Source organism: Oncorhynchus mykiss, chromosome 27, assembly GCF_057628025.1.
Source record: "Oncorhynchus mykiss isolate SJ-2025 chromosome 27, ASM5762802v1, whole genome shotgun sequence".
NCBI lineage: Eukaryota > Metazoa > Chordata > Actinopteri > Salmoniformes > Salmonidae > Oncorhynchus > Oncorhynchus mykiss.
The window spans coordinates 3,608,770-3,634,679 of NC_143048.1; the positions used below are offsets into that span (position 1 = coordinate 3,608,770).

General features: G+C 43.6%; 1 protein-coding gene across 11 annotated transcripts in view; it reads left to right on the forward strand.

The window, feature by feature from the left end:
* The window catches only part of LOC110507330 (DISP complex protein LRCH3), an 87,980-nt gene extending 62,779 nt beyond the window's left edge, over positions 1-25,201 (forward strand). The window contains exons 14-22 of one of the 11 annotated variants that reach the window (XM_036965678.2): positions 1,919-1,972; positions 4,118-4,198; positions 4,767-4,844; positions 5,528-5,564; positions 5,823-5,936; positions 6,643-6,743; positions 7,032-7,169; positions 7,522-7,599; positions 18,888-25,201. In XM_036965678.2, coding sequence (XP_036821573.1) covers positions 1,919-1,972; positions 4,118-4,198; positions 4,767-4,844; positions 5,528-5,564; positions 5,823-5,936; positions 6,643-6,743; positions 7,032-7,169; positions 7,522-7,599; positions 18,888-19,031 — 825 coding nt within the window. In that variant the 3' untranslated portion in view covers positions 19,032-25,201. Of the gene's footprint in view, positions 1-1,918; positions 1,973-4,117; positions 4,199-4,766; positions 4,845-5,527; positions 5,565-5,822; positions 5,937-6,642; positions 6,744-7,031; positions 7,170-7,521; positions 7,600-8,174; positions 12,036-18,887 lie in introns of those variants that run through there. The other 10 variants (XM_090224189.1, XM_036965677.2, XM_090224188.1 and 7 more) reach the window with 10 other exon arrangements.
* Positions 25,202-25,910: the final 709 nt, after the last annotated feature.

The window sequence follows — 25,910 nt, forward strand, 5'->3', positions numbered from 1 at the left end:
GGCCTGAGAAATAGGCCGTTTCAATTGGGTATGTTTTTCATCCAAACATCAAAATACTGCCCATATCAGATATGTCTATGTCCTGGAATTTTCTTGTTACTTACAACCTCATGCTAATCGCAGTACCCTACATTAGCTCAACCGTGCAGAGGGGGACCCACCAATCCTGTGAAGGTTAATGAGTGAGCGACGACGGACGTAGTCAATATAACTGTGTTCAGCACATTTGAAATGTTAAGTGACCGAACGCAGAAAGGGGGGATATCAGCACATAATGAAACCTCTTACAATATTAGATTATGACACCTCCCTAAAACAGGTTATAGGCTACTCTGCACCGCTTAGTCAGAACAGTAACGTTAGGCGAAATTAAGAGGGGGGGGGGTTGGGGAAGACGCACACAGCCACTCCATTGAATAGCAGGCTAATGTTACTGATTGCTCTGCTGATTCCTTCCAAACCACTCATTGTTAAATTTGCGATTTTCAACGTGTTGTGTAATATTAATGTCCAATAGTCGTTGAGTACCGATACGTTTTTGTTATTCATTATTTCTCTTCATATGACAAGGATTAAAAAGGATTTGCCACTAGATTGTCGACTTGATTTATGATGATGACTGTTAGCTAAGACTTTGAAAGTAAGATGTTGACATGATCAGTCCAATCAAAGCTACTGTACAAATAACGTGATATGACGTAATTTCTGTGGCCAATGACCTTGAGCCTCCTTGGATGGACACTTCTAATATACATTTTCTAGCTCTAACTTTAGACTTGTACTGTCCCATGAGTGGTAGAAAACTGAGTCTACGCAACGCTCTGTATTTTCTGCTGGCCCGCCCCACCACCACAGAAAGCCCTGAGCTAGGCTGAAACACCTGCATTTTGGAGCTGCCTTACTCAAGAAAACAAAAATGAGACCAAGTTTGTATGGGGCTTTATGAACTCAATGAATGTTTGTTTTTATTTTTTATTTTAAATTGTTTGAAAACTGATGTGGCAGGTATTAATGCCAAAAAAACAAGCAAATCAGCCCCACATGCCCTGAATGACGGGCCGCCACTGGATACCTTATACGTTTCATTAACGGTTGCACCTACAAACTTATTCAATCCGAAAGGTGGCAAGTCTGATGCTCATTTTATGGACGCTGTGGACTCGTATGAATCCAACGTCTAGAATTTGAGCTATGTTTTTGAAAAAATTGTCTGACGACCCTAATGCTAACGGTCAAAAACCCGGTATAGTGGTTCACGCCAACGGCCGGACAAATCACGACCAGAGGCGTGGAGTGTGTTGTGTACCGCCAACAAGTTAATTAGCTAATTTTCATCGACATTGGTGTCATATTGGTTTAGATATGATGGTATGTAAATTTGAATGTAACATTGAGCTTCAACCAATGCATATACTATAACCCAATAATATTAGAGCACATCAAGACAAAAAAAACATCTGAATTCTGGAGCCCTATAGTGACAGTAAAATATAACAAAAGTAGCTTAATTGTCAACCCAAAATTCCTGACCATCACTGGTTTAGGGTTGTATATCACCGTATTTTTTTATCATACATTCCTGCTTGGACATGTTAGATGTAGTAACTTATTTACTGAATGCCATCTCTGTAGTCTGATACTAATTAATAAAGCATTGTAAATTATTTTAGAATGACTTAAGATGCTGACTCAAATGTATTCTGTTGTGGGACGCTGCACAATTCTTTTGGGGGGGGTGCCACCACATCATGTGCTGGTGCCACCAACTAAAAATGTTTGTGCCACCAGGGGAAAGTGTTAGTCTATAGCCCTGGCTATATATCCTAGCGATCTCCCCCTCACCCCCTCTCCATCCTCACCTCCTGTCTTCCCTGTGTGTTCTTGTCCTCATTCCCCCTCTTCCACTCCTCCCTGCCAGAACGCGTACCCCTCCAGGCGTTCCACCCACACGGACGACTCGGCCCTCTTCATGGTAAGGCCCCGTTGCTGTGCTCCCGTTCTCTTCTTCCCTAAGCCAACAAGTGTGCACTACTTCACTCTCTCCACTAATTTTAGAACAGTGGTCAATTTAGATTTTTACATCAACAAATGACCATAAATTCATTGCATTTTCATCTCTTATCAAAATGAAAAGAAACCAATAAATACATGTATTTTTCGAGGTATCTTTTTCAAAAACGTATCATTCCATACAATAATCTGTCATGTTAATTTAGAAATAATACTTGGCGACCCCATCTGCAGTTCCCGGTCGGCCACACAAGGGCTCTCGACCCCGACTTTGAATAACACTGTTTTAAAAGGGAGCAACTGGGGAAAGAAATATGGGAGCCCATGGCATGCTTACACCAATCTAAACCTGTTCTGGGGGAATTTTTTTATATATATATTTTTTAACAAAAATTCATCTTTGTGCTTCTAAACCCTTGTGGCGGAGTAAACAAGTGCCCACGTTAGGAAAACAGTAGGAAATGGGAACACAACCTGTGTCTCACCTGCTCTCTAACCACCCTCTCTCTACCCACCTGTCAACACCCAATAACCTTTCATAGTCCTCCCCCTCCATCTCTAACACTCTTGTATACTGTTTGGTTATATAGCTAAACACATTCACACGAGAATGAATCTATGGACTTTCAGGTAACTGCCCAAAAAAAGGAAACGTGAGTAAATGAGGTGCCTCCACACACATGTGGTTCCTGAGTTAATTAAGCAATTAACATCCCATCATGCTTAGGGTCATGTATAGACATGCCCAGTTGCCCATTATTTTGACTACCATGGTTAGATGAGATCTTGATGACTTTGAAAGAGGGGTCTCAAAGGAGCATACAGAGTTTAAAGGGTGTTTATCTCAGTCACCAGATCTCAACCCAATTGATCACTTATGGGAGATTCTGTAGCGGCACCTAAGACAGCTTTTTCCAACACCAAATGATGGAATTTCTCATAGAAAAATGCTGACTCATCCCTCCAATAGAGTTGTAGACACTTGTAGAATCTATGCCAAGTTGCATCGAAGCTGTTCTGGCAGCTCGTGGTGCCCCAACGCCCTACTAAGACGCTTTAATTTGGAGTTTCCTTTATTTTGGCAGTTACCTGTGTTTCGTCATATGCCTGTGTGGAAATCTGTTTTATTGATTGCATCTAACAATCTGTTGGTCAGTGAGCGATGCGTTCCGCAATTCACTGCCACTGTAAAACAAGTGGCGTTTGACATCATTAACTGGGTTGTGTTCGTTACGCACCAAATGGAAGAAAGCGGATTGAACTTCCATGTGGGACTAGGATAAAACTCACATTTTCATTTTCTGTCAAGTGCCCTAATGAACACAACCCTGGGTATTATAACTTTTTCACAGTAACGTTCCTCCGACCCAAACTCTACCCCTCTGGCTCACTTTTCTCTGAGCACAGTACGGTGTAATCCAAGAATCAGCCTGCTTTTGTTACACATGGCTTATTTACAGCCTGGTTTGGCGTGACTTGTCGAGCTAACCATGCCCCTCGGCTCACTTAAAATGTTTATTTTACAACAAAAACTTCAAGTAGTTAGAGCACTTTCATGACAGTCCTTCGTCTTGAAATGTTTAAACTGTTGACATGCACAATTTGTGACTGTCAACTGTAGACTAATGAACAAAATACACATATTTTTTTGTATAATGTCCTTTTAAAAGGGGGCTGGCATCAGATACCTAATCGGGTGCATGGAAGGAAAATGGAAATATCTTCACCAGCATGGTATGGTTTGGGTCAGCACGGTCGTGTGAAAACGCTGTTAGTTTAGTTATGACCTGCTGCTTGGTTCTGGATTTCAGCTGGCTGTTGGAATCCTTGCCTGTCCCCTTGCTTTCTGACTTTTTCACTAACCTGTTCCAGAGACAAGGGTTGTGTCCCAAACGGCACCTTATTTCCTATATAGTGCACTACACTTTACCAACGCCCGTAGGGCACAACAAATAGGTCACTTTTTCCTGGTTCATTGTAGCTTACACCTGTCCTGGCTTAACTCCTCTTCTCCTCCTCCACTTCTTTCTCTTCTGATTCCCCTCTTTCTGTATGTTTATTTTCTGTCTCTCTCTCTATCTCCCTTCTCCGGCTGGTTCACTGTTAGAGCGAGTACCAGCCTCGCATGGTGTTTGAGATAGACACTGACACCAACACCATAAAGAGGAAGCCTGGCACTCACAAGCAGGTGAAACACACCTTTGGTTACAGTCCTACACATATACACATTTGACTTGTTTCACATGCACATTTAGGGAGCAACTATGTGTACACAGCATACACACAGTCGCACATTGTTGCAGCACAGCAATGCATACAAACAAACAAACCAACCAAGTCATAGGCACTTAACCCAAATTGCTCCTTTAATTCGCTCTAGATAAGAGCGTCTGCTAAATTACTGAAATATAAAATGATATACGGGCTGTCTGCAAACATACCATCCCACACATACATGCACACAGTTGTTGTTTTGTGGCCTGTATCTGCAGCATGCTGTGTGTGCACTGTGCTTTACTCAATTAACAGAACAGTACTCCATTTTCTATCTCTCTCTGCTTATAAATCTCTCCATTATTCCACGTCTCTTTTTATTTTCCTTCACACTTCCTTGTTACTCTTTCTCCTCAATTGTCATTTTATTTTATTTTTAAATCCCTCAATCACCTGTTGCCATTCCTTCCCTCGTCTCTCTCCTTATTTCTCCTTTTATTTTTGTCCTCCTGCACTCTTTCTCTCCAACCACCTCCCCCCAGTCTCTTACTGTGTCTGGGATGTCCATAGATGGGTGTCTCTCCTATCCTGCCGATATTGCCCCAACTTGTCTACTGCAGGTACTGCAACCTTGCACGTCGTCTTTTCAGAGCAACCTCCCTTTTCTGTCTCTCTCTCTCTTTATTTCCTTATGCTTTGGATTTTGGAGCATGCTGTTAAACACTGGTCCAGGGCCAGTTTAGTGATGGTTAGAGTTTGGCTCGTGCATGTGTGGTGCGCTCCCCTGTGCAAAGTGTGTGAGCTACACTTGTGTGAGCTACACTTTGGCTGTGGATGAGGTGAGTTTCCCCTGCATAATGGAAACGCGTTGAGCACCTATTAGGAAAGCACTAGGTGTCTATAAAATAAGCTGACCCTAAGGGGCCACTCTACCTACCTGCAGCCAGAGAGTCTGCTCCATGGCTCTATGCCCACAGTCCACCCTCTTCTCTGTAACAGTTGCCCATCTTTGATGTAGTGGTAAAAGATAGGTTTGTTAACACCAAACAGTAAAAGATTAATGCTAATCCTAACAGCGCTAATGTTGGTGTCAAAAGGTGCTCTCGTGATATTTGCGGGCCTTTACTCTCCCTCATTACATCTCTGGTGCTGACAGAGGCGTGATATATACCTGAGTATTGTTGAGAGAACTGTATGTGCATGAATGCCGGAGTTTCACTCCTGACACCAGTTGAAAGTGGGATGAAATGAACCCTCTCTCTCCCTCTGTTTGCTCTCTGCCGGGACTTGACTGGCCACCCAGCAGGGCGAGGATCGCTGCTCCTCCCTGTCTCCCACAGGTAAGACACCAGTCACACTATTCCTGCTGCCCTTCACTGCTAGGTGCAGCTAGTCCCATTGGCTTCCAGGGAAACCAGAGTGTAAATGGCTGTGAACGAGAGCAGCTTCCAACACACCCTTCCCTTCTCCTTACTCATTTTCTGTATCCCAAATTGACTACAACTCCCTAGACGTTCCTGTGGATCTGAACGGGTTTTATAACACGCCATATTCACTCTACCACTCTCCCACCTGCTCACTTCCTGTTCTGCTTGCAGCCCTCCAATCACCTTCTTACCCCGGCCCTGTTACTCCGCCCTCCTGCTGTGGACCCGCCCAGCGGCCGGACAGCTTCTTGTTTCGCCTCAGCCAGAAGGAAGAGCAGAGGAGAGGTATGTCACTGGATCACAACCTCTGGAATTTGGCTGCATGGCCTGGGAGCTTTCAGAAGAGAGTGCTGGTACCTCTTGAGTGTGCAATGCGCATGTCGCAATTGAGTGTCATGTGACATTGCTCTGGTAACTAGCTGGGCTGATAGACACGTCTGGATGGGATCCTGCACAGTCACTGAGCGATACTGTGGATTGTCAAACAAAATAGATGCTTCACACCCTTAGAATTCATTTGGGGGTAGGGGAGGGGGGGTAATAGTATTAGATGATTTTGCGTATGGAAAGATTTCTATGTTTTAAATAGGGGAGGGGATATTGTCGGCTTTTGTTTTGACTTATGTATGCTGGTCTGCTCTGTTGGTTTTGTGATCCCATCTATGACTTTGATTTCTGTCTGTCTATAGGTCAGAGTTTTGTCTGTTTGGTTCAGTGACTAACATGCATCTGTGGCTTATAGTTTCGTAGCTCAGTTTTTTGTTGGTTTTGTTCCGACTCTCTATTACATCAAGTTCCTTCTGTTGCTGTAGTTCTATCTGCTGTAGTTTGCCTTCTGGATTGTTTTCCAGCCGTCTGGTCATGCACTTGTATCCGTAGAGCTGGACTTTCCTCGTCTTCAGGATCAATGTTTAGCACCCATTCTGCTTTCACCAGCTTTTGATCTTGTGTGTGTATGTTTGAGCCTGTCTGGTTCTGCCTTCCTCGCCAGGTAATGGTGCCGCCCCCAGGCCAGAGCCTGAAGATGTGACCCCTACCCAGGCTCAAGGCCCCATGGGAGAGGAGGCTGCTCTGGTGGAGCAACTGCGGAAGGTGAACAGATTCTCCCCCCCTTTTGAACAAGCCATTAGGGCCTGGAGTTTCTACTGGGTTCCTTGGCCCGTATTCATAAAGCATTTCAGAGTAGAAGTGCTGAACCAGAATCAGTCTTTCCTTTCAGATCGTAATGAGTACAATTATATGAACACGGGGACCTGATCCTAGATCGGCACTCCTACTCTCAGATGCTTCATGAGCCCGGGTCAGATCACAAGGTCAGGAAAAACTCCAGTCCCGACATGTGCTGATCCCCCTGTAATTGTGTCCTGCTCTATTTTGTAGAACATAGAGTCGCGTCTGAAAGTGTCCTTGCCAAGCGACCTGGGAGCAGCACTGACCGACGGGGTCGTCCTCTGCCATCTGGCAAATCACGTGCGGCCACGATCCGTACCCAGCATCCATGTGCCCTCCCCTGCTGTGGTGAGTGTTTGTGTGTTTGCGCACTTTGTGCGTGTGCTGTGCGTGCAAACCATGTGTGCATTGGTGAGTCAGTTTTAGAATATCAGTTTTAGAATACATTTTGTCAGTGTGTCTTTCTGTCAGGAACACTACACTTCAAGCATATCAATACAACAATGCTACTTTTTTTGCATTTGGGTTATGATCAGACACTGCTTACATCCCAAATGGAACCCTATTCCCTATATGCTGTGACATAGCCATATAGGCCCTGGTCAAAAGTAGTGCACTTGACAGGGAATAGGGTGCCATTTGGGACACAACCGCTGTCATTTTGCTTACCATTGTCCCCGTTCTGTCTCTGTCCATCAAGCCCAAACTGACGATGGCCAAATGTCGGCGGAACGTGGAGAACTTTCTGGAGGCGTGTCGCAGGATCGGGGTTCCACAGGTAAGACCTTCACACTAGTTGAATAAAGGACTGGCATACTCAACTCACTAGTCTTCATGCTAAAACGTCTGTGTGTTTGTGATGGGTTAGAAAAAGCATATGATCCAAGAGAACCTTTACTGACTGACTGTTCTTCAGATTTTAATTTGCTAGCAGCAGGCAGTGACCTCAACAAATTAATGAAATACCTGAAGGCTATTTTCAGACAGTGCAGGTTTTTCTCTTCTATCATAAGATGTTTTGTTCATAGTAGGGAGACAGACTCCCTCTACTACTCTGCTTTTTGTATCAACAACAGTTTAGCCTACTTCTCTGTCCCTGCTGTTTATCAGTTGACTCCAGCTAACTCAATTGACAAACGGGCAACCTGCATAGCTTTAATAGCTTAATAACAGTGACTTTCTCTCTCTCTCTTTCCGTTCCTCCGCTTCCCTCTCAAATGCATCTTCCATCCAAACACAAAACTCCCCTATCTGTGTGATCTTATCCTTTGCCCCCCCCCCCCCCCCCCCCCCCACCCCACCTAACCCCTTCCTCCACCATTCTCTTCCCCCACTTCACCTCCCGTGGGACAGGAGAGGCTGTGCACAGTGGAGGAGGTTCTGGATGGCCGGGGAGGCTGTGTTTACGGGACGCTGGGGGTCCTGCTCTCCATGGCTCCTCCCCCCCTCCTAATGCCTTCACCTCCGGCCCAGCTGGCAGGCTTCGCCCTCTTCTATCTGTCCATCATGTCTGTACTGTGTGCCCTGTATTGCCACCTGGTGCCCCACCTCTGAACTGTGTCTGGACAACACAATCCCTTCCTCACATTCCTCATCCCACAACAAACGGACTCTCTACCACTTGTGCACACACACTATCTCAAACACACACCACTCGCACTCCTCTGTGCTTCTCATTTCATATTGCGGTGTTTTCCATCACTGCAGCATTATCTATTCAGACACAGCAGTCAGCAGAACTCAACAAGGGAAAAACACAAGAATGAGTGGACCACTCCCTCTCTGTCCCACTCTGCCTTAACAAAGAGGAGCGCTCGCCACTGCCTGGTTTCCCATCCACTGAAACGGGCACAACTCCATATGCCAAATACCATATAGTAGGTTTTATCTTTTGTTGTTCCAGTTGTTTGTTGGGGAAGGTTACTTGCGTCTCCTCAAGGAGTGGAAAGGTGGACCTTCGATGCTCCCTCGTTACCCTTCTGTCATGTACTGGCACTCCCCCCATTTGAGAGAGACAGCGAGACCCTGGAGGTGGCTGTGTTGTCACTGAACTGTCCGCTACTGTACCTACCTACTGAACCTCCGTCTGTGCCTTAAGTTTGTCCGCCTGCCAACATGTGTGTTTTAGATGGAACATTCCCACCCGAAGCCACTTCCATTGCACTAATAACATCAATCAAGTCGGAGTGCTTGTCCAATGTAGCCTACGTGCTGCTTCCTCCCTCCTCCTGTCCCTGAGAAGAACCAACCACAAGTAATCTGACTAATCAATGCCGAGCGCTTCTCTTCTCTCCTGACTCTAGTACAGCTTAGCCTAAGCTGCAAAGTCAGTCTGAAGTTTTAGCCTAATCAAGAGAGCAGGTCGGCGAGGGTTATGTTAGCCTTTGAGTCTTTGCTGACGCACAATCAAGTTTCCGACCGGAACCCTTTTTATTTCCTTGACTGTCTGTGATCCAGCCCCCCTCTGTCATAATGCTCATTTTGTGGCTCCGGGGAGATGTTTCCGCTAGATACAGATCTAGGATCAGCTACACCTCCCCAATCCTAACCTTTAAAGAGGAACTGAAACGCTCAAATCACCCTACATTTTACAAGGTATGTAACCTTGTTGAAGGTGATGTTCTGAAAATACTTTTCAAACATAATATGATAGATTCGTAGAGTGCCTAGCACAAGCTTCTTTTAAAAAAAAACGTTATTTAACTTGGCAAGTCGGAGAGATATACCTGCTGGAACGCGTGTTTCAGGTGGGTGCTGCAATGGTGACCAGCGAGCTGAGAAAAGGGGGGACTTTACCTAGCAGGGTCTTGTAGATGACCTGGAGCCAGTGGGTTTGGCGACGAGTATGAAGCGAGGACCAGCCAACGGGAGCATACAAGTCGCAGTGATGGGTAGTATATGGGGCTTTGGTGACAAAACGGATGGCACTGTGACAGACTGCATCCAATTTGTTGAGTAGGGTATTGGAGGTTATTTTGTAAATGACATCGCCGAATTTGAGGATTGGTAGGATGGTCAGTTTTACAAGGTATATTTGGCAGTGTGAGTGAAGGATGCTTTGTTGCGAAATAGGGAGCCAATTCTAGATTTAACTTTGGATTGGAGATGTTTGATGTGAGTCTGGAAGGAGAGTACAGTCTAACCAGACATCTAGGTATTTGTACTTGTCCACATATTATAAGTCAGAACCGTCCAGAGTAGTGATGTTGGACGGGCGGGCAGGTGCAGGCAGCGATCGGTTGAAGAGCATGCATTTAGTTTTACTTGTATTTAAGAGCAATTGGAGGCCACGGAAGGAGAGTTGTATGGCATTGAAGCTCGCCTGGAGGGTTGTTAACAGTGTCCAAAGAAGGGTCAGAGGTATACAGAATGGTGTCGTCTGCGTAGAGGTGGATCAGAGACTCACCAGCAGCAAGAGCGACATCATTGATGTATACAGAGAAGAGAGTCGGTCCAAGAATTGAACCCTGTGGCACCCCCATAGAGACTGCCAGAGGCCCGGACAAAAGGCCCTCCGATTTGACACACTGAACTTTCTATCAGAGAAGTAGTTGGTGAACCAGGCGAGGCAATCATTTGTGATACCAAGGCTATCGAGTCTGCCGATGAGGATGTGGTGATTGAGTCGAAAGCCTTGGCCAGGTCAATGAATATGGCTGCACAGTATTGTTTCTTATCGATGGCGGTTAAGATATTGTTTAGGGCGTTGAGTGTGACTGAGGTGCACCCATGACCAGCTCTGAAACCAGATTGCATACCGGAGAAGATACGGTGGGATTCGAAATGGTCGGTAATCTGTTTGTTGACTTTGCTTTCGAAGACCTTAGAAAGGCAGGGTAGAATAGATATAGATCTGAAGCAGTTTGAGTCAAGAGTGTCCCCCCCTTTGAAGAGGGGGATGACCGCAGCTGCTTTCCAATCTTTGGGAATCTCAGACGACACGAAAGAGAGGTTGAATAGGCTAGTAATAGGGGTGGCAACAATTTTGGCAGATCATTTTAGAAAGAAAGGGTCCAGATTGTCTAGCCCGGCTGATTTGTAGGGGTCCAGATTTTGCCGCCCTTTCAGAACATCAGCTGACTGGATTTGGGAGAAGGAGAAATGGGGAAGGCTTGAGCGAGTTGCTGTGGGGGGTGCAGTTCTGTTGGTAGGGGTAGCCAGGTGGAAAGCATGGTCAGCCGTAGATACAGTGGGGCAAAAAAGTATTTAGTCAGCCATCAATTGTGCAAGTTCTCCCACTTAAAAAAAGATGAGAGAGGCCTGTAATTTTCATCATATGTACACTTCAACTATGACAGACAAAATGAGAGAAAAAAATCCAGAAAATCACATTGTAGGATTTTTTATTAATTTATTTGCAAATGATGGTGGAAAATAAGTATTTGGTATATACCCTTTGTTGGCAATGACAGAGGTCAACCGTTTTCTGTAAGTCTTCGCAAGGTTTTCACACACTGTTGCTGGTTTTTTGGCCCATTCCTCCATGCAGATCTCCTCCAGAGCAGTGATGTTTTAGGGCTGTTGCTGGGCAACACAGACTTTCAACTCCCTCCAATGATTTTCTATGGGGTTGAGATCTGGAGACTGGCTAGGCCACTCCAGGACCTTGAAATGCTTCTTACGAAGCCACTCCTTCTTTGCCCGGGTGGTGTGTTTGGGATCATTGTCATGCTGAAAGACCCAGCCACGTTTTATCTTCAATGCCCTTGCTGATGGAAGGAGGTTTTCACTCAAAATCTCACAATACATGGCCCCATTCATTCTTTCCTTTACACGGATCAATCTTCCTGGTCCCTTTGCTGAAAAATAGCCCCAAAGCATGATGTTTCCACCCCATGTTTCACAGTAGGTATGGTGTTCTTTGGATGCAACTCAGCATTCTTTGTCCTCCAAACACGACGAGTTGAGTTTTTACCAAAAAGTTATATTTTGGTTTCATCTGACCATATGACATTCTCCCAATCTTCTTCTGGATCATCCAAATGCTCTCTAGCAAACTTCAGACGGGCCTGGACATGTACTGGCTTAAGCAAGGGGACACGTCTGGCACTGCAGGATTTGAGTCCCTGGCGGCGTAGTGTGTTACTGATGGTAGGCTTTGTTACTTTGGTCCCAGCTCTCTGCAGGTCATTCACTATGTCCCCCGTGTGTGTTGCAGGAATTAAATTCCTCTGTTTTAATACCCAATTCAAATTAAACACTCTGTCAATTCATAAGAATTTGTATGACTCTTATTAGTATAAAATGGACAGAGCCCAGGCTTAAAGTCAATCAGCAGCGTTTATTCACGAGAGTACTGCCCATTACACATTTTACCACAGGTTATAAACTGAAAATGACGGCATTAGTTTTAGTACTAGCCCGTGTCATCTCCGCTCCAATACAATGGCTGTATGGTTCTCACATCGTCTCTCCCTATTAAGATAATATACAGTGCCTTGCGAAAGTATTCGGCCCCCTTGAACTTTGCGACCTTTTGCCACATTTCAGGCTTCAAACATAAAGATATAAAACTGTATTTTTTTGTGAAGAATCAACAACAAGTGGGACACAATCATGAAGTGGAACGACATTTATTGGATATTTCAAACTTTTTTAACAAATCAAAAACTGAAAAATTGGGCGTGCAAAATTATTCAGCCCCCTTACGTTAATACTTTGTAGCGCCACCTTTTGCTGCGATTACAGCTGTAAGTCGCTTGGGGTATGTCTCTATCAGTTTTGCACATCGAGAGACTGACATTTTTTCCCATTCCTCCTTGCAAAACAGCTCGAGCTCAGTGAGGTTGGATGGAGAGCATTTGTGAACAGCAGTTTTCAGATCTTTCCACAGATTCTCGATTGGATTCAGGTCTGGACTTTGACTTGGCCATTCTAACACCTGGATATGTTTATTTTTGAACCATTCCATTGTAGATTTTGCTTTATGTTTTGGATCATTGTCTTGTTGGAAGACAAATCTCCGTCCCAGTCTCAGGTCTTTTACAGACTCCATCAGGTTTTCTTCCAGAATGGTCCTGTATTTGGCTCCATCCATCTTCCCATCAATTTTAACCATCTTCCCTGTCCCTGCTGAAGAAAAGCAGGCCCAAACCATGATGCTGCCACCACCATGTTTGACAGTGGGGATGGTGTGTTCAGCTGTGTTGCTTTTACGCCAAACATAACGTTTTGCATTGTTGCCAAAAAGTTCAATTTTGGTTTCATCTGACCAGAGCACCTTCTTCCACATGTTTGGTGTGTCTCCCAGGTGGCTTGTGGCAAACTTTAAACAACACTTTTTATGGATATCTTTAAGAAATGGCTTTCTTCTTGCCACTCTTCCATAAAGGCCAGATTTGTGCAATATACAACTGATTGTTGTCCTGTGGACAGAGTCTCCCACCTCAGCTGTAGATCTCTGCAGTTCATCCAGAGTGATCATGGGCCTCTTGGCTGCATCTCTGATCAGTCTTCTCCTTGTATGAGCTGAAAGTTTAGAGGGACGTCCAGGTCTTGGTAGATTTGCAGTGGTCTGATACTCCTTCCATTTCAATATTATCGCTTGCACAGTGCTCCTTGGGATGTTTAAAGCTTGGGAAATCTTTCTGTATCCAAATCCGGCTTTAAACTTCTTCACAACAGTATCTCGGACCTGCCTGGTGTGTTCCTTGTTCTTCATGATGCTCTCTGCGCTTTTAACGGACCTCTGAGACTATCACAGTGCAGGTGCATTTATACGGAGACTTGATTACACACAGGTGGATTGTATTTATCATCATTAGTCATTTAGGTCAACATTGGATCATTCAGAGATCCTCACTGAACTTCTGGAGAGAGTTTGCTGCACTGAAAGTAAAGGGGCTGAATAATTTTGCACGCCCAATTTTTCAGTTTTTGATTTGTTAAAAAAGTTTGAAATATCCAATAAATGTCGTTCCACTTCATGATTGTGTCCCACTTGTTGTTGATTCTTCACAAAAAAATACAGTTTTATATCTTTATGTTTGAAGCCTGAAATGTGGCAAAAGGTCGCAAAGTTCAAGGGGGCCGAATACTTTCGCAAGGCACTGTATGACCGAGCCAAGGTCAGCTTGTAGATAAGCCTTCTAGCCAGTCTGGCTATAAGTTCATTCATTTCTACCATGGTAAAGACAGTCATTGTTCTAATTCTTGATTATATTTACACACATTATATTTAGTACTGGGATTAAAAAGAAAATTCATACATATACAGTGACATAATAGTATTCTGATTAGTCAGTCCTGATTGAAATGTATACATAATTAGTCATTATTGATAAAATATTCCCTTAACAGTGTGGTTCTGGGATTTTTGCTAACCGTTCTTGTGAACATTTTGACCCCATGGGGTGAGATCTTGCGTGGAGCCCCAGATCGAGGGAGATTATCAGTGGTCTTGTATGTCTTCCATTTCCTAATAATTGCTCCCACAGTTGATTTCTTCAAACCAAGCTGCTTACCTATTGCAGATTCAGTCTTCCCAGCCTGGTGCAGGTCTACAATTTTGTTTCGGGTGTCCTTTGACAGCTCTTTGGTCTTGGCCATAGTGGAGTTTGGAGTGTGACTGTTTGAGGTTGTGGACAGGTGTCTTTTATACTGATAACAACTTCAAACAGGTGGCATTAATACAGGTAACGAGTGGAGGACGGAGGAGCCTCTTAAAGAAGAAGTTACAGATCTGTGAGAGCCAGAAATCTTGCTTGTTTGTAGGTGACCAAATACTTATTTTCCACCATAATTTGCAAATAAATTCATAAAAAATTCTACAATGTGATTTTCTGGATTTTTTTTCTCATTTTGTCTGTCATAGTTGAAGTGTACCTATGATGGAAATTACAAGCCTCTCTCATCTTTTTAAGTGGGAGAACTTGCACAATTGGTGGCTGACTAAATACTTTTTTTGCCCCACTGTAAATGCGTATTGAAATTCTCAATTATATTATTTTCTAACTGCCTGTGGATATTGGTTTCTAGCTTCTCTGAAAAGTTGCATATCACGGGGGCTGTTCGATGCTAATGCAGAACGCCATAGGATGTTTTTGTGTTGGTTAAGGGCAGTCAGGTCTGGAGAGAACCAAGGGCTATATCTGTTCCTGGTTCTAAATTTCTTGAATGTGGCATGCTTTTTTAAGATGGTTAGGAAGGCATTTAAAAAATAACCAGGCATCCTCTACTTACGGGATGAGATCAATATCCTTCCAGGAGATCAATATCCTTCCAGGATACCCGGCCAGGTCGATTAGAAAGGGCTGCTCGCTGAAGTGTTTCAGGGAGCGTTTGACAGTGATGAGTGGCGGTCGTTTGACCACTGACCCATTATGGATGCAGGCAATGAGGCAGTGATCGCTGAGATCTTGGTTGAAAACAGCAGAGGTGTATTTAGAGGGCAAGTTGGTTAGGATGATATCTATGAAGGGGCCCGTGTTTACGGCTTTGGGGTGGTACCCGGTAGGTTCATTGATAATTTGTGTGAGATTGAGGGCATCAAGCTTAGGTTGTAGGATGGCTGGGGTGTTAAGCATGTTCCAGTTTAGGTCGCCTAGCAGCACAAGCTCTGGAGATAGATGGGGGTCAATCAGTTCACATATGGTGTCCAGAGCACAGCTGGGGGCAGAGGGTGGTCTATAGCAGGCGCCAATGTTGAGAGACCTGTTTTTAGAGAGGTGGATTTTTAAAAGTAGAAGTTCAAATTGTTTGGGTACAGACCTGGATAGTAGGACAAAGCTCTGCAGGCTATCTTTGCAGTAGATTGCAACACCTTACACCCTCCCCCCGTTCTATCTTGTCTGAAAATGTTGTAGTTAGGGATGAAGATTTCAGAATTTTTGGTGGTCTTCCTAATGGCTTCCTAGTGGCTTCTAATGTTAACATGCATAAAACCAAGGCTATTACGGTTACAGAAGTCATCAAAAGCTCCTGGGGAATAGGAGTGGAGCTAGGCACTGCAGGGCCTGGATTCACCTCAACATAAACAGAGGAGGAGTAGGATAAGGGTGCGGCTAAAAGCTATGAGAATTGGTCATCTAGAACGTCTGGAATAGAGAGTAAAAGGAGGTTTCTGGGGGCGATAAAATAGCTTCAAGGTATAATGTACAGACAAAGATATGGTAGGATGTGAATACAGTTGAGGTAAACCTAGGTATTGAGTGATGATGAGAGAGATATTGTCTCTAGAAACATCATTGAAACCAGGTGATGTCATCGCATGTGTGCGTGGTGGAACTGAAAGGTTGGATAAGGTATAGTGAGCAGGGCTAGAGGCTCTACAGTGAAATAATCCAATAAACACTAACCAGAACAGCAATGGACAAGGCTTATTGACATTAAGGAGAGGCATGCTTAGTCGAGTGACCTATTCAGATAGCAGCCGATAAGACAGCTAACGATTAGTGGGCCGCAGATGGGCGTTCAGGTAACATCGCGATGGAGGGGCCAGTTGGATAACTCCCTCGGGCAGATAACGTCTGTAGTCCAGTCGTGAAGTTCTGGTGGGCCTCCGCATCGGCAGTAAAACGGGTCCGGATAGGTGACTGATGGAACTCTTCAGCTGGCTAGCTCCAGAATAATTGATGTTTGCTTCTTTACCACATTTGACTTAATAAAATGTTTCAGTTCGTCTTTAACCATTAGTAGAGAAAACTGACCCACGATCAGTGTCAGGATAAGACTGGACTGCCTTCAGAAAGTATTCACACCCTATGACTTTTTACAAATTTTGTTGTCTTACAAAGTGGGATTAAAATGGATTTAATTGTCATTTTTTTGTCTACGATCTACAGAAAATACTCTGACAAAGTGGGGGGGGGGGAATTATGAAAAATCAAACCCTAATCTTGATTAGGTAAGTATTCAATACATAAGTCCAATGCTTGTTAGAATCCCCTTTGGCAGCGATTACAGATGTGAGCTCTGTGAAATTGGATGTTGATCATTCGTAGACATCCATTTTCAGGTTTTGCCATAGATTTTCAAGCAGATTTAGGTCAGAACTACAACTATGCCACTCAGGAACATTCACTTTCTTCCTTGTAAGCAACTAAAGTGTAGATTTGGCCTTGTGTTTTAGGTTCTTGTCCTGTTGAAAGGTGAATTTATCTCCCAAGTTTTCACCTGTGCTTAGCTCCATTCCATTTATTTTTATCCTGAAAACTCCCCAGTCCTTAATTATTACAAGCATACCCATAACATGATGCAGCCACCACTATGCTTGAACATATGTGGAGTGGCACAGAGTAATGAATGCATTACAGAGTAATGTATTCAGGACAAATTGTGTATTGATTTGTAATTTTTTATGCAGTATTACTTTAGTGCCTTGTTGCAAACAGGATGCATGTTCTGGAATATTTTTCCGTACAAGCTTCCTTTTCACTGTCAATTAGCTTAGTATTGTGGAGAAACTACAATGTTGATCCATCCTCAGTTTTGTCCTATCACAGCCATTATTAAACTGTTTTAAAGTCACCATTAGGCTCATGGTGAAATCCCAGAGCGGTTTCCTTCCTTCCTGGGGCGTTGTGTGTTAGGAAGGTCACCTGTATCTTTGTAATGACTGGGTGAATTGATGCACAATCCAAAGTAATTAATAACTTCACCATGTTCAATGGGATATGTAATATCTGCTTTGTTTTATTTTACCCTTCTACCAATAGGCGCCATTCTTTGCGAGGCATTGGAAAATCTCTCTGGTCTTTGTGGTTGAATCTGTGTTTGAAATTCACTGCTCAACTGAGGGACAGATAATTCTGTGTGTGTGGGGTACAGAGATGAAGTAGTCATTTAAAAATCATTATCAACACTATTATTATACACAGTGAGTTCATGCAACTTAATGTGACTTGTTAAGGACATTTTTACTCCTGAACTTATTTTAGGCTTGCAATAACAAAGGGGTTAAAGATATTTCAGACTTTTATTTATTTTGACATGGGGCATTGTGTGTAATCAGTTTTAAATTCAGGCTGGAACACAACAAAATGTGGAAAGTCAAGGGGTGTGAATAGTTTCTGAAGGCACTGCATATTGCAATGAGTGCTCTTATACTGTTCTATAGACAAAGCACATATTCTGAGAAAGAGCGAGCAAGTGACTCTGGGTTTGTTCCAAATGGAACCCTATTCCTTAGAGTGTACTACTTTTGATCTGAACTCTATGGGCCCCCTGGTTAAAAGTAGTGCGCTCAATAGGGAATAGGTTGCCATTCGGGCAGGCTGCGTGTGTAGTTTATTGTTGGTCTATGCTGAATGACAAGGAGTAATGTCTCCTTTGGCTCTCAAGAGCGGTGTGTATGTTCTCTGTGTCAGTGGTCTGTTTGGTTAGAGGATGTGTCGATCTCTACTGTTGTTGACCTTTCAACTCTTTCCCAGAGCTCCTCCTTTCACAATAAAATCAACCAAATATTTGGTGTTACTTCCTTTCTCTCTGCAGTCTGTCTTCTCTCTGCGCTACTTTAGATTGTGTTACCACATTTTCTCTCACTCACTCACACCTGTATTTGCTCCTGTGGGATATGTTGTTCAGTGGGTATCTCAGTGCACCAGTCCCTACTTATTGTAATCACACCTCTGCTCCTTTTCCATGCTCTCCTCAAGGTCATGCCTTTGGATCCCATTCACCTTTTTCATGCTCTCCTCAAAGTCATGCCTTTGGATCCCATTCACCTTTTCCATGCTCTCCTCAAGGTCATGCCTTTGGATCCCATTCACCTTTTTCATGCTCTCCTCAAAGTCATGCCTTTGGATCCCATTCACCTTTTCCATGCTCTCCTCAAGGTCATGCCTTTGGATCCCATTCACCTTTTCCATGCTCTCCTCAAGGTCATGCCTTTGGATCCCATTCACCTTTTCCATTATGTTGCGTTTGATGTCTTTACATTTTTGTTGATGATGATTTCTGTTATCTTTTGGTGGTGGTTTTTGATATTATTATTTACCCATCCATTGACATATCCATTTTTGTTCTCCCCTCTCCTGTTTTCCATCCTCCTTTTGCCTTGCGTGTGTGTTTCTGTGTGTGTGCGTGTTTTTATGTATGTGTGTGCATGTGCTCTTCGTCTGGCCTCAGACCCAGCTGTGCCTGCCCCTCCACATCCTGGAGGAGAGAGGGCTCCCCCAGGTGGCCGGGACGGTGTGTGCGCTCCTGGAGCTGGCCCCGCCCAAACACACAACTTCCCCCACCACGACCATTACTACCCCTCTGGCAATTTAGTGCAGCGGAGTTCCACATTCACTCTCATGGATGGACAGACACAGGACCCACTCTCTCCCTCTCCGAGGGTATGTTACATGACTTTCCCTCTCGACCACCCCTGGCACAAGGGTGTGAAGAGAAGACACCCTAAAAAATGCTACCCCATTTTCCCCCAGCCTCCTCAGCCATACAGGGGCACCCCAGCCTTCCCAGACAGGTCTTCCCCAATGGAGAGAGAGAGAGGGAACACAAGTAGGTAAAAGAAAGGGTTGACTGTCTTTCCCCCAGTGTCCCCACACAGACTGCTTATGACTTGCAGCCTCTAAAGAGAGACAGACAACCAAGATTGTTCCAGACAAACGGTCAGTTGGACGGCAAGGAAGAGGGTTCTTTTTTTTTCTAATATTAGTCAGTTGTCTTCTCTCACTTTTCTCTCCATCCTCCTTTTACTGATGTACACCAGGGATTGTTTTATTTTACACCATTACTATTATTATTGCATCTCATTTCTCATATTCATTTTACTGTCACATGTCAGATCCTTGCAGGTCAGCGGGGTCAGGTAGGGGGAAGGGTTCGGAGACTAGGAACTTGTCGGTTGTCTAAGTAACACAGTCATGTGAGCAACAGTCACGTTGATGCTGCCAACACTTACAATGGCTGTTATGAAATGAACCCGTCTTCTCCATTTTTTTATTGTGTGGTCAAGTCACAAGCTAGCTGATTCAAAAGCGATGCTGGAGTAGAAAGAGAGAGGGAGCTCTGGGAATCTCTGTTTTATTCTTTCTCACAGTGTTGTGTACAAATATATACTGAGTGAACAAAACATTAGGAACACATTCCTAATATTGAGTTGCACCCCTTTTACCCTCAGATCAGCCTCAATTCGTTGGGACATGGACTCTAAAAGGTGTCAAAAGCGTTCCACAGGGATGCTGGCCCATGTTGACTCCAATGCTTCCCACAGTTGTCAAGTTAGCTGGATGTCCTTTGGGTGGTGAACCATTATTGATAAACACGGGAAACTGTTGAGCATGAAAAACCCAGCAGCGTTGCAGTTCTTGACACTCAAATCGGTGCGCCTGGCATCTACTACCATACTCAGTTCAAAGGCACTTAAATATTTTGTCTTGCCCATTCACTCTCTGAAAGCCACACATACACAATCCATGTCTCAATTGTCTCAAGGTTTAAAAATCCTTATTTAACCTGTCTCCTTCCTTCATTTACACTGATTGAAGTGGATTTAACAAGTGACATCAATAAGGGATCATAGCTTTCACCTGATCAGTCTGTCATGGAAAGAGGTGTTCCTGATGTTTTGTACACAGTGTATATGGGTCATTATACAGAAGTGGTGCAAATTGGGGGTTGGAAAAAAAATTGCATTTGTATCCTATTTTCCCCAAACTTTCTGCACACGTCATCCAACATATGTCTGGGAGATATATATACATACACACACACACACACTACTCACACTTTGTATTGCATATTTGAAATCTTTACCTTAACACTAGATGTCATTTCTGGAACACAGTGTAAAAGGGAGAACCAGCACAGTAGTGATAATTTTGATTAACCTTATTACACATTCATTTGAGAAATATTTGCATACCAAATTAACAAAATAACCTGTTTCAGTGTCAATAGAGGACTCCGATGGATATAATTTGTTTTAGTATAGACGTTGCTATTGAGGGCTTCAACCATTTAAAAGTAGTGAACTGGGTGTGTATTCCTATGGGTTCGGAGTTCAGCCAATGATCAGACAGCATTGTCTTCTTCAAATTGAAAACCAAAGACGAAAGTAATATCAAGGAGCCAAGACCGATATTTATACCAGGACATTGGTCCCAAGATCCAGACCCAGTGAGTTGAGACGATGACAAATAAGTGTTTTATGGGGGGATCTCAGTCTGGCTTTCAACTTACTCCTTAAAGTCGTAGTAGTGTATTGCACAAGGTGCCATTTTGAAAGTGGATAGTGCAAAAGCAGTTTCTCTTGTCGTTGCAGACCTTAGAGAGCTGTCTATGTCAGAAATGTCCAGATCAACTAGCCCATGTCAGCTAAAATATTTTAGCAATGTTTTTTAGACTATTGATTTGCAGGAAATAGGATTTAAAATGGCAAAATGTTCTCTCAGCCAACAAGAGGGGTGTGAACAGTTTCAGTAATGTTCTTGTGCCACAGATGTTCCCCAATGCTGGAAGGGGGCCTGAGTAAAAAGTTTGGGAACCCCTGCAGTAGAGCATAGTACATTATAGACGTCTATGTTTTGGCTAAATCGATGCTAATGTTTGGGGTCTTGGATGGTTGGATCGCCCTGCTGGATATGCATCCTAATACTCTACACTTTTTCATAAAGTGTGGACTTGTCCCCTACCCACATGGTGGTCCTCTTGTAGCTCAGTCGGCAGAGCATGCCGCTTGCAACTTTAAAATGGAGATAGCCTCAATGGCACTGCCCATGCTGTCAGATGCCATAATGGCATAGATACAAAAACGAGAACTCTATATAAACATCCCTTTTTCAGGACCCTGTCTTTCAAAGATAATTTGTAAAAATCCAAATAACTTCACAGATCTTCATTGTAAAGGGTTTAAACACTGTTTCCCATGCTTGTTCAATGAACCATAAACAATTAATGAACATGCACCTGTGTAACAGTCGTTAAGACACTAACAGCTTACAGACGGTAGGCAATTAAGATCACAGTTATGGAAACGTAGGATACTAAAGAGGCTTTTCTACTGACTCTGAAAAACACCAAGAAAGATGCCCAAGGTCCCTGCTCATCTGCGTGAACGTGCCTGAGGCATGCTGCAAGGAGGCATGAGGACTGCAGATGTGGCCAGGGCAATAAATTGTAATGTCCGTACAGTGAAACGCCTAAGACAGCTCTACAGGGAGACAGGATGGACAGCTGATCGTCCTCGCAGTGGCAGACCACGTGTAACAACACCTGCACAGGATCGGTACATCCGAACATCACACCTGCGGGACAGGTACAGGATGGCAACAACAGCTGCCCGAGTTACACCAGGAATGCACAATCCTTCAATCAGTACTCAGACTGTCCGCAATAGGCTGAGAGAGGCTGGACTGAGGGCTTGTTGGCCAGTTGTAAGGCAGATCCTCACCAGACATCCCCGGCAACAACGTAGCCTATGGGCACAAACCCACTGTCGCTGGAAAAGACAGGACTGGCAAAGGGTGCTCTTCACTGACGAGTCGCGGTTTTGTCTCACCAGGGGTGATGGTAAGATTTGTGTTTATCGTCAAAGGGTTGAGCGTTGCACCGAGGCCTGTACTCTGGAGCGGGATCGATTTGGAGGCGGAGGGTCCGTCATGGTCTGTGGCGGTGTGTCACAGCATCATCGGACTGAGCTTGTTGTCGTTGCAGGCAATCTCAAAGCTGTGCGTTACAGGGAAGACATCCTCCTCTCTCATGTGGTACCCTTCCTGCAGGCTCATCCTGACATGACCCTCCAGCATGACAATGCCACCAACCATACAGCTCTTTCTGTGCGTGATTTCCTGCAAGACCGGAATGTCAGTGTTCTGCCATGGCCAGCGAAGAGTCCGGATCTCAATCCCATCGAGCACGTCTGGGACCTGTTGGATCGGAGGGTGAGGGCTAGGGCCATTCCCCCTCAGAAATGTCCGGGAACTTGCAGGTGCCTTGGTGGAAGAGTGGGGTAACATCTCACAGCAAGAACTGGCAAATTTTGTGCAGTCCATGAGGAGGAGATGCACTGCAGTACTTAATGCAGCTGGTGGCCACACCAAATACTGACTGTTACTTTTGATTTTGACCCCCCCCCCCCCCCTTGTTCTTTGACACATCATTCCATTTCTGTTAGTCACATGTCTGTTGAACTTGTTCAGTTTAAGTCTGTTATTGAATCGTGTTATGTTCATACAAATATTTACACGTGGTAAGTTAGCTGAAAATAAACACAGTTGACAGTGAGAGAACGTTTATTTTTTTGCTGAGTTTATATGGTGTCAATTGTTTTGGTTGTGACTGATTCGGACTTCAAAGAACCCCATAGCTCTCTTTCATTTGGACAGATGTACATCCCACCAAACATGTAATTAATGACACTAATTCAAAATAGATGATGATTTACCAACTTGCTCACTCATTTTCTCCAAAATGTCTGCAGATGGACTACTCACCATGTGGCCATGCTGGAGAAGGGTGCAATCCCATCACCTGGTGATACTTTTAGGGGTGTGGCTTAAGGTACATTAATTCTATTGTCTTTTAATGTGTGCGTTTCGGTAGTGACATCAAAAGGTGGGACAGCATTTTGTATAGAAAGATGTTTAGTGCAAATTAGATCAGTATCTTTCAATGTAATAATAGAACCATTCAAGATGTTCTATTGAAATAATAAAAACTACTTAAATGCTTTATTTTCAAACATGACGTTTAGGAATCGGTGTATGACAGCCAACTCAATAGAAATAGGTGTATAAAAAATGACTTTGTACTATATGAATTGAACTATATTTGTTATTGCCTTGGATTGAAATACAACATATCATGAAGTAAATAAAACATTTTTTTTATATATATAGTTTTTGGGGGGTGGGACTGCAATTTGCACCACTTCTGTAGAATCACTCGTATATAAAGCTTCAATTTATGTGTTTTGCCACAAGGAGTTGCAGTCTCGTGTAGCTACATGGATTGGACACCGCACCCCAGGGTGTACGTAGACACTGTCCCTAAGTGCTGTGCCAGGGCAAGTCAAATAAAAAGTTCTATAAGAAAACAAGCCTCTTAAAAGGTTTGTGTTTTGAGTGGGATTGGTTCAAGCTGATCCTAGACCAGCGTTTACAGGCAAGTTCTTCCTTGAGTGCAGCTCAATCAAGTCTCTTATCAAGGGCCTATGTATGGGCAGGTTGACTGACAGCATGACATCATAGCCTGCACCTTTGCATTTGTCTCCGTGTTTCTATCCTGAAGTAACGGTTCTTACTTATTATTGTCCACTCTAGTGATGAGCGGTTGGGGCCGGCCAGGGTCTGGGGCTAAACATACACTAACTTTGTAGAAAATAAAAGTCTGTTTTATTCTTGTATTTTTTTACAAACCACCTCATCACCTTCACAGTTGTGTTCAACATGGAGAGTTGAGACCATAGACAAGTAGTAGTGAATAGAACACTGTCTGCATCATGCACGGAACTCATCTTTTATCACTACATGTTGCTAAATTTGCATGAGATTAAAAGCGGTCTATAGATTTTGCTATTGACAGTGTTCAAGACACCCTTCCGATTCTCAAGTTGTTTTTAGTGTATGGTTCAATCATTTTTTTATGGACACAAATGTGGCTCTTGCTGCACACGTTGATAAGTTGGTCTGTTCATTAGGCGCCAAACAGAAGATAAAAAAACAGGGACTACCTGTTTTTGTCCAATAAGAAATTTTCATTTTTGTTATCCATTGCTAAAGATTTTCAGTTGCAGTGTTACCTACAGAAAGACAGGTTAACGGACTGACTCTTAGTTCTGAGGCAGACACAACCTCTCGTTCCCAGGGAGGGGGATGAGGGAGTGCTAGCCACAGAGCTGACAATAATACTGGTCAGGGCTGACCCGAGGACAACTGATTGAATGGGCTCTTGTTGGCAGATTCCCAGCCTCCCTTTTCAGAACTCGTAGTCTATCGAAAATCAAGTTAAAATGGTAATATCTCTATGCAGCCTACATAGCTTTTACTGTAAGGATGTGCATCGATGTAGGCTGGGATTCTGCCTACATAGCTTCTGAAGGGAAAAAAATATCATTGGTATGTTTTTACCATGAACTTTCTTTTGGATAGACTGAGTTGTGAAAAGGGAAGTTAAAGGTGTATAAATATAAATGTTTTGTATAGATATTTGAGTGTTTTTCCCCCCTGCCTGACTTGGACTTTCTCCAGCAGAAATCATGTGCCCCTACTGCTGGGTCTGGACCCTGTGACATTTGTACAGTAAAATAGATGCATTCCATTTGTTTACAAGTATGTACTACTTCCCACATACAGAGAGGACCTTTTTAATGACCGTAACATGGTCTTTACATTTTTACAGTTTGCTGAAATTGTCCCCGAAAACTGAATTATTTTCTGGAATTAATATTTGTATTTATCGTTCAAGTGCATTAATAAAAGTTTCCCATTTCAGTCTCCTGATTGTGCTTCTTTATTTCTTGCCCTTGTTAGACTGTAAGGACCTTGTTGGACTGTGAGGACCTTGTTAGACTGTGAGGACCTTGTTAGACTGTGAGAACCTTGTTGGACTGTGAGGACCTTGTTGGACTGTGAGGACCTTGTTGGACTGTGAGGACCTTGGTGGTAGTCGTATTCAAAATAGCCATGCCAACTTTATACTCTAGATCAAAGAAAAACAGCAGTTCTCATTGAATATATATTTAACTACAGGCCAAGTGTCGACTTCGATTGTCTGTAATCAGGAATTCAACACTAGTAACAAAAGTAACATGTCTGTATTGGGATCAATACTTTTTTGGAGTTTACTTTCACTGGAGCACCTGAAGCCTGAAAACTTAACTTTTTCTTTCCTTTATTGGACTTGGGCTACTTGCTTTTCTTACAGGGGCCCAGGCTGCGTCGTACTAACATTCCTCTCCACCGTGACTGGATCTGCAGGCGACAGACAGGGAATAAGACTGTTGGGGTGTAATAAACAAGAGGGGACAATTGTGACTTATTTTTTGCTTTCAGAGAATAAGAGCTGAAAATACTTGGTAGAGGGAACATGCAGTTGAAGTCAGAAGTTTACATACACTTAGGTTGGAGTCATTAAAACTCGTTTTTAACCACTTCTCACATTTGTTGCTAACAAACTATAGTTTTGGCAAGTCGGTTAGGACTT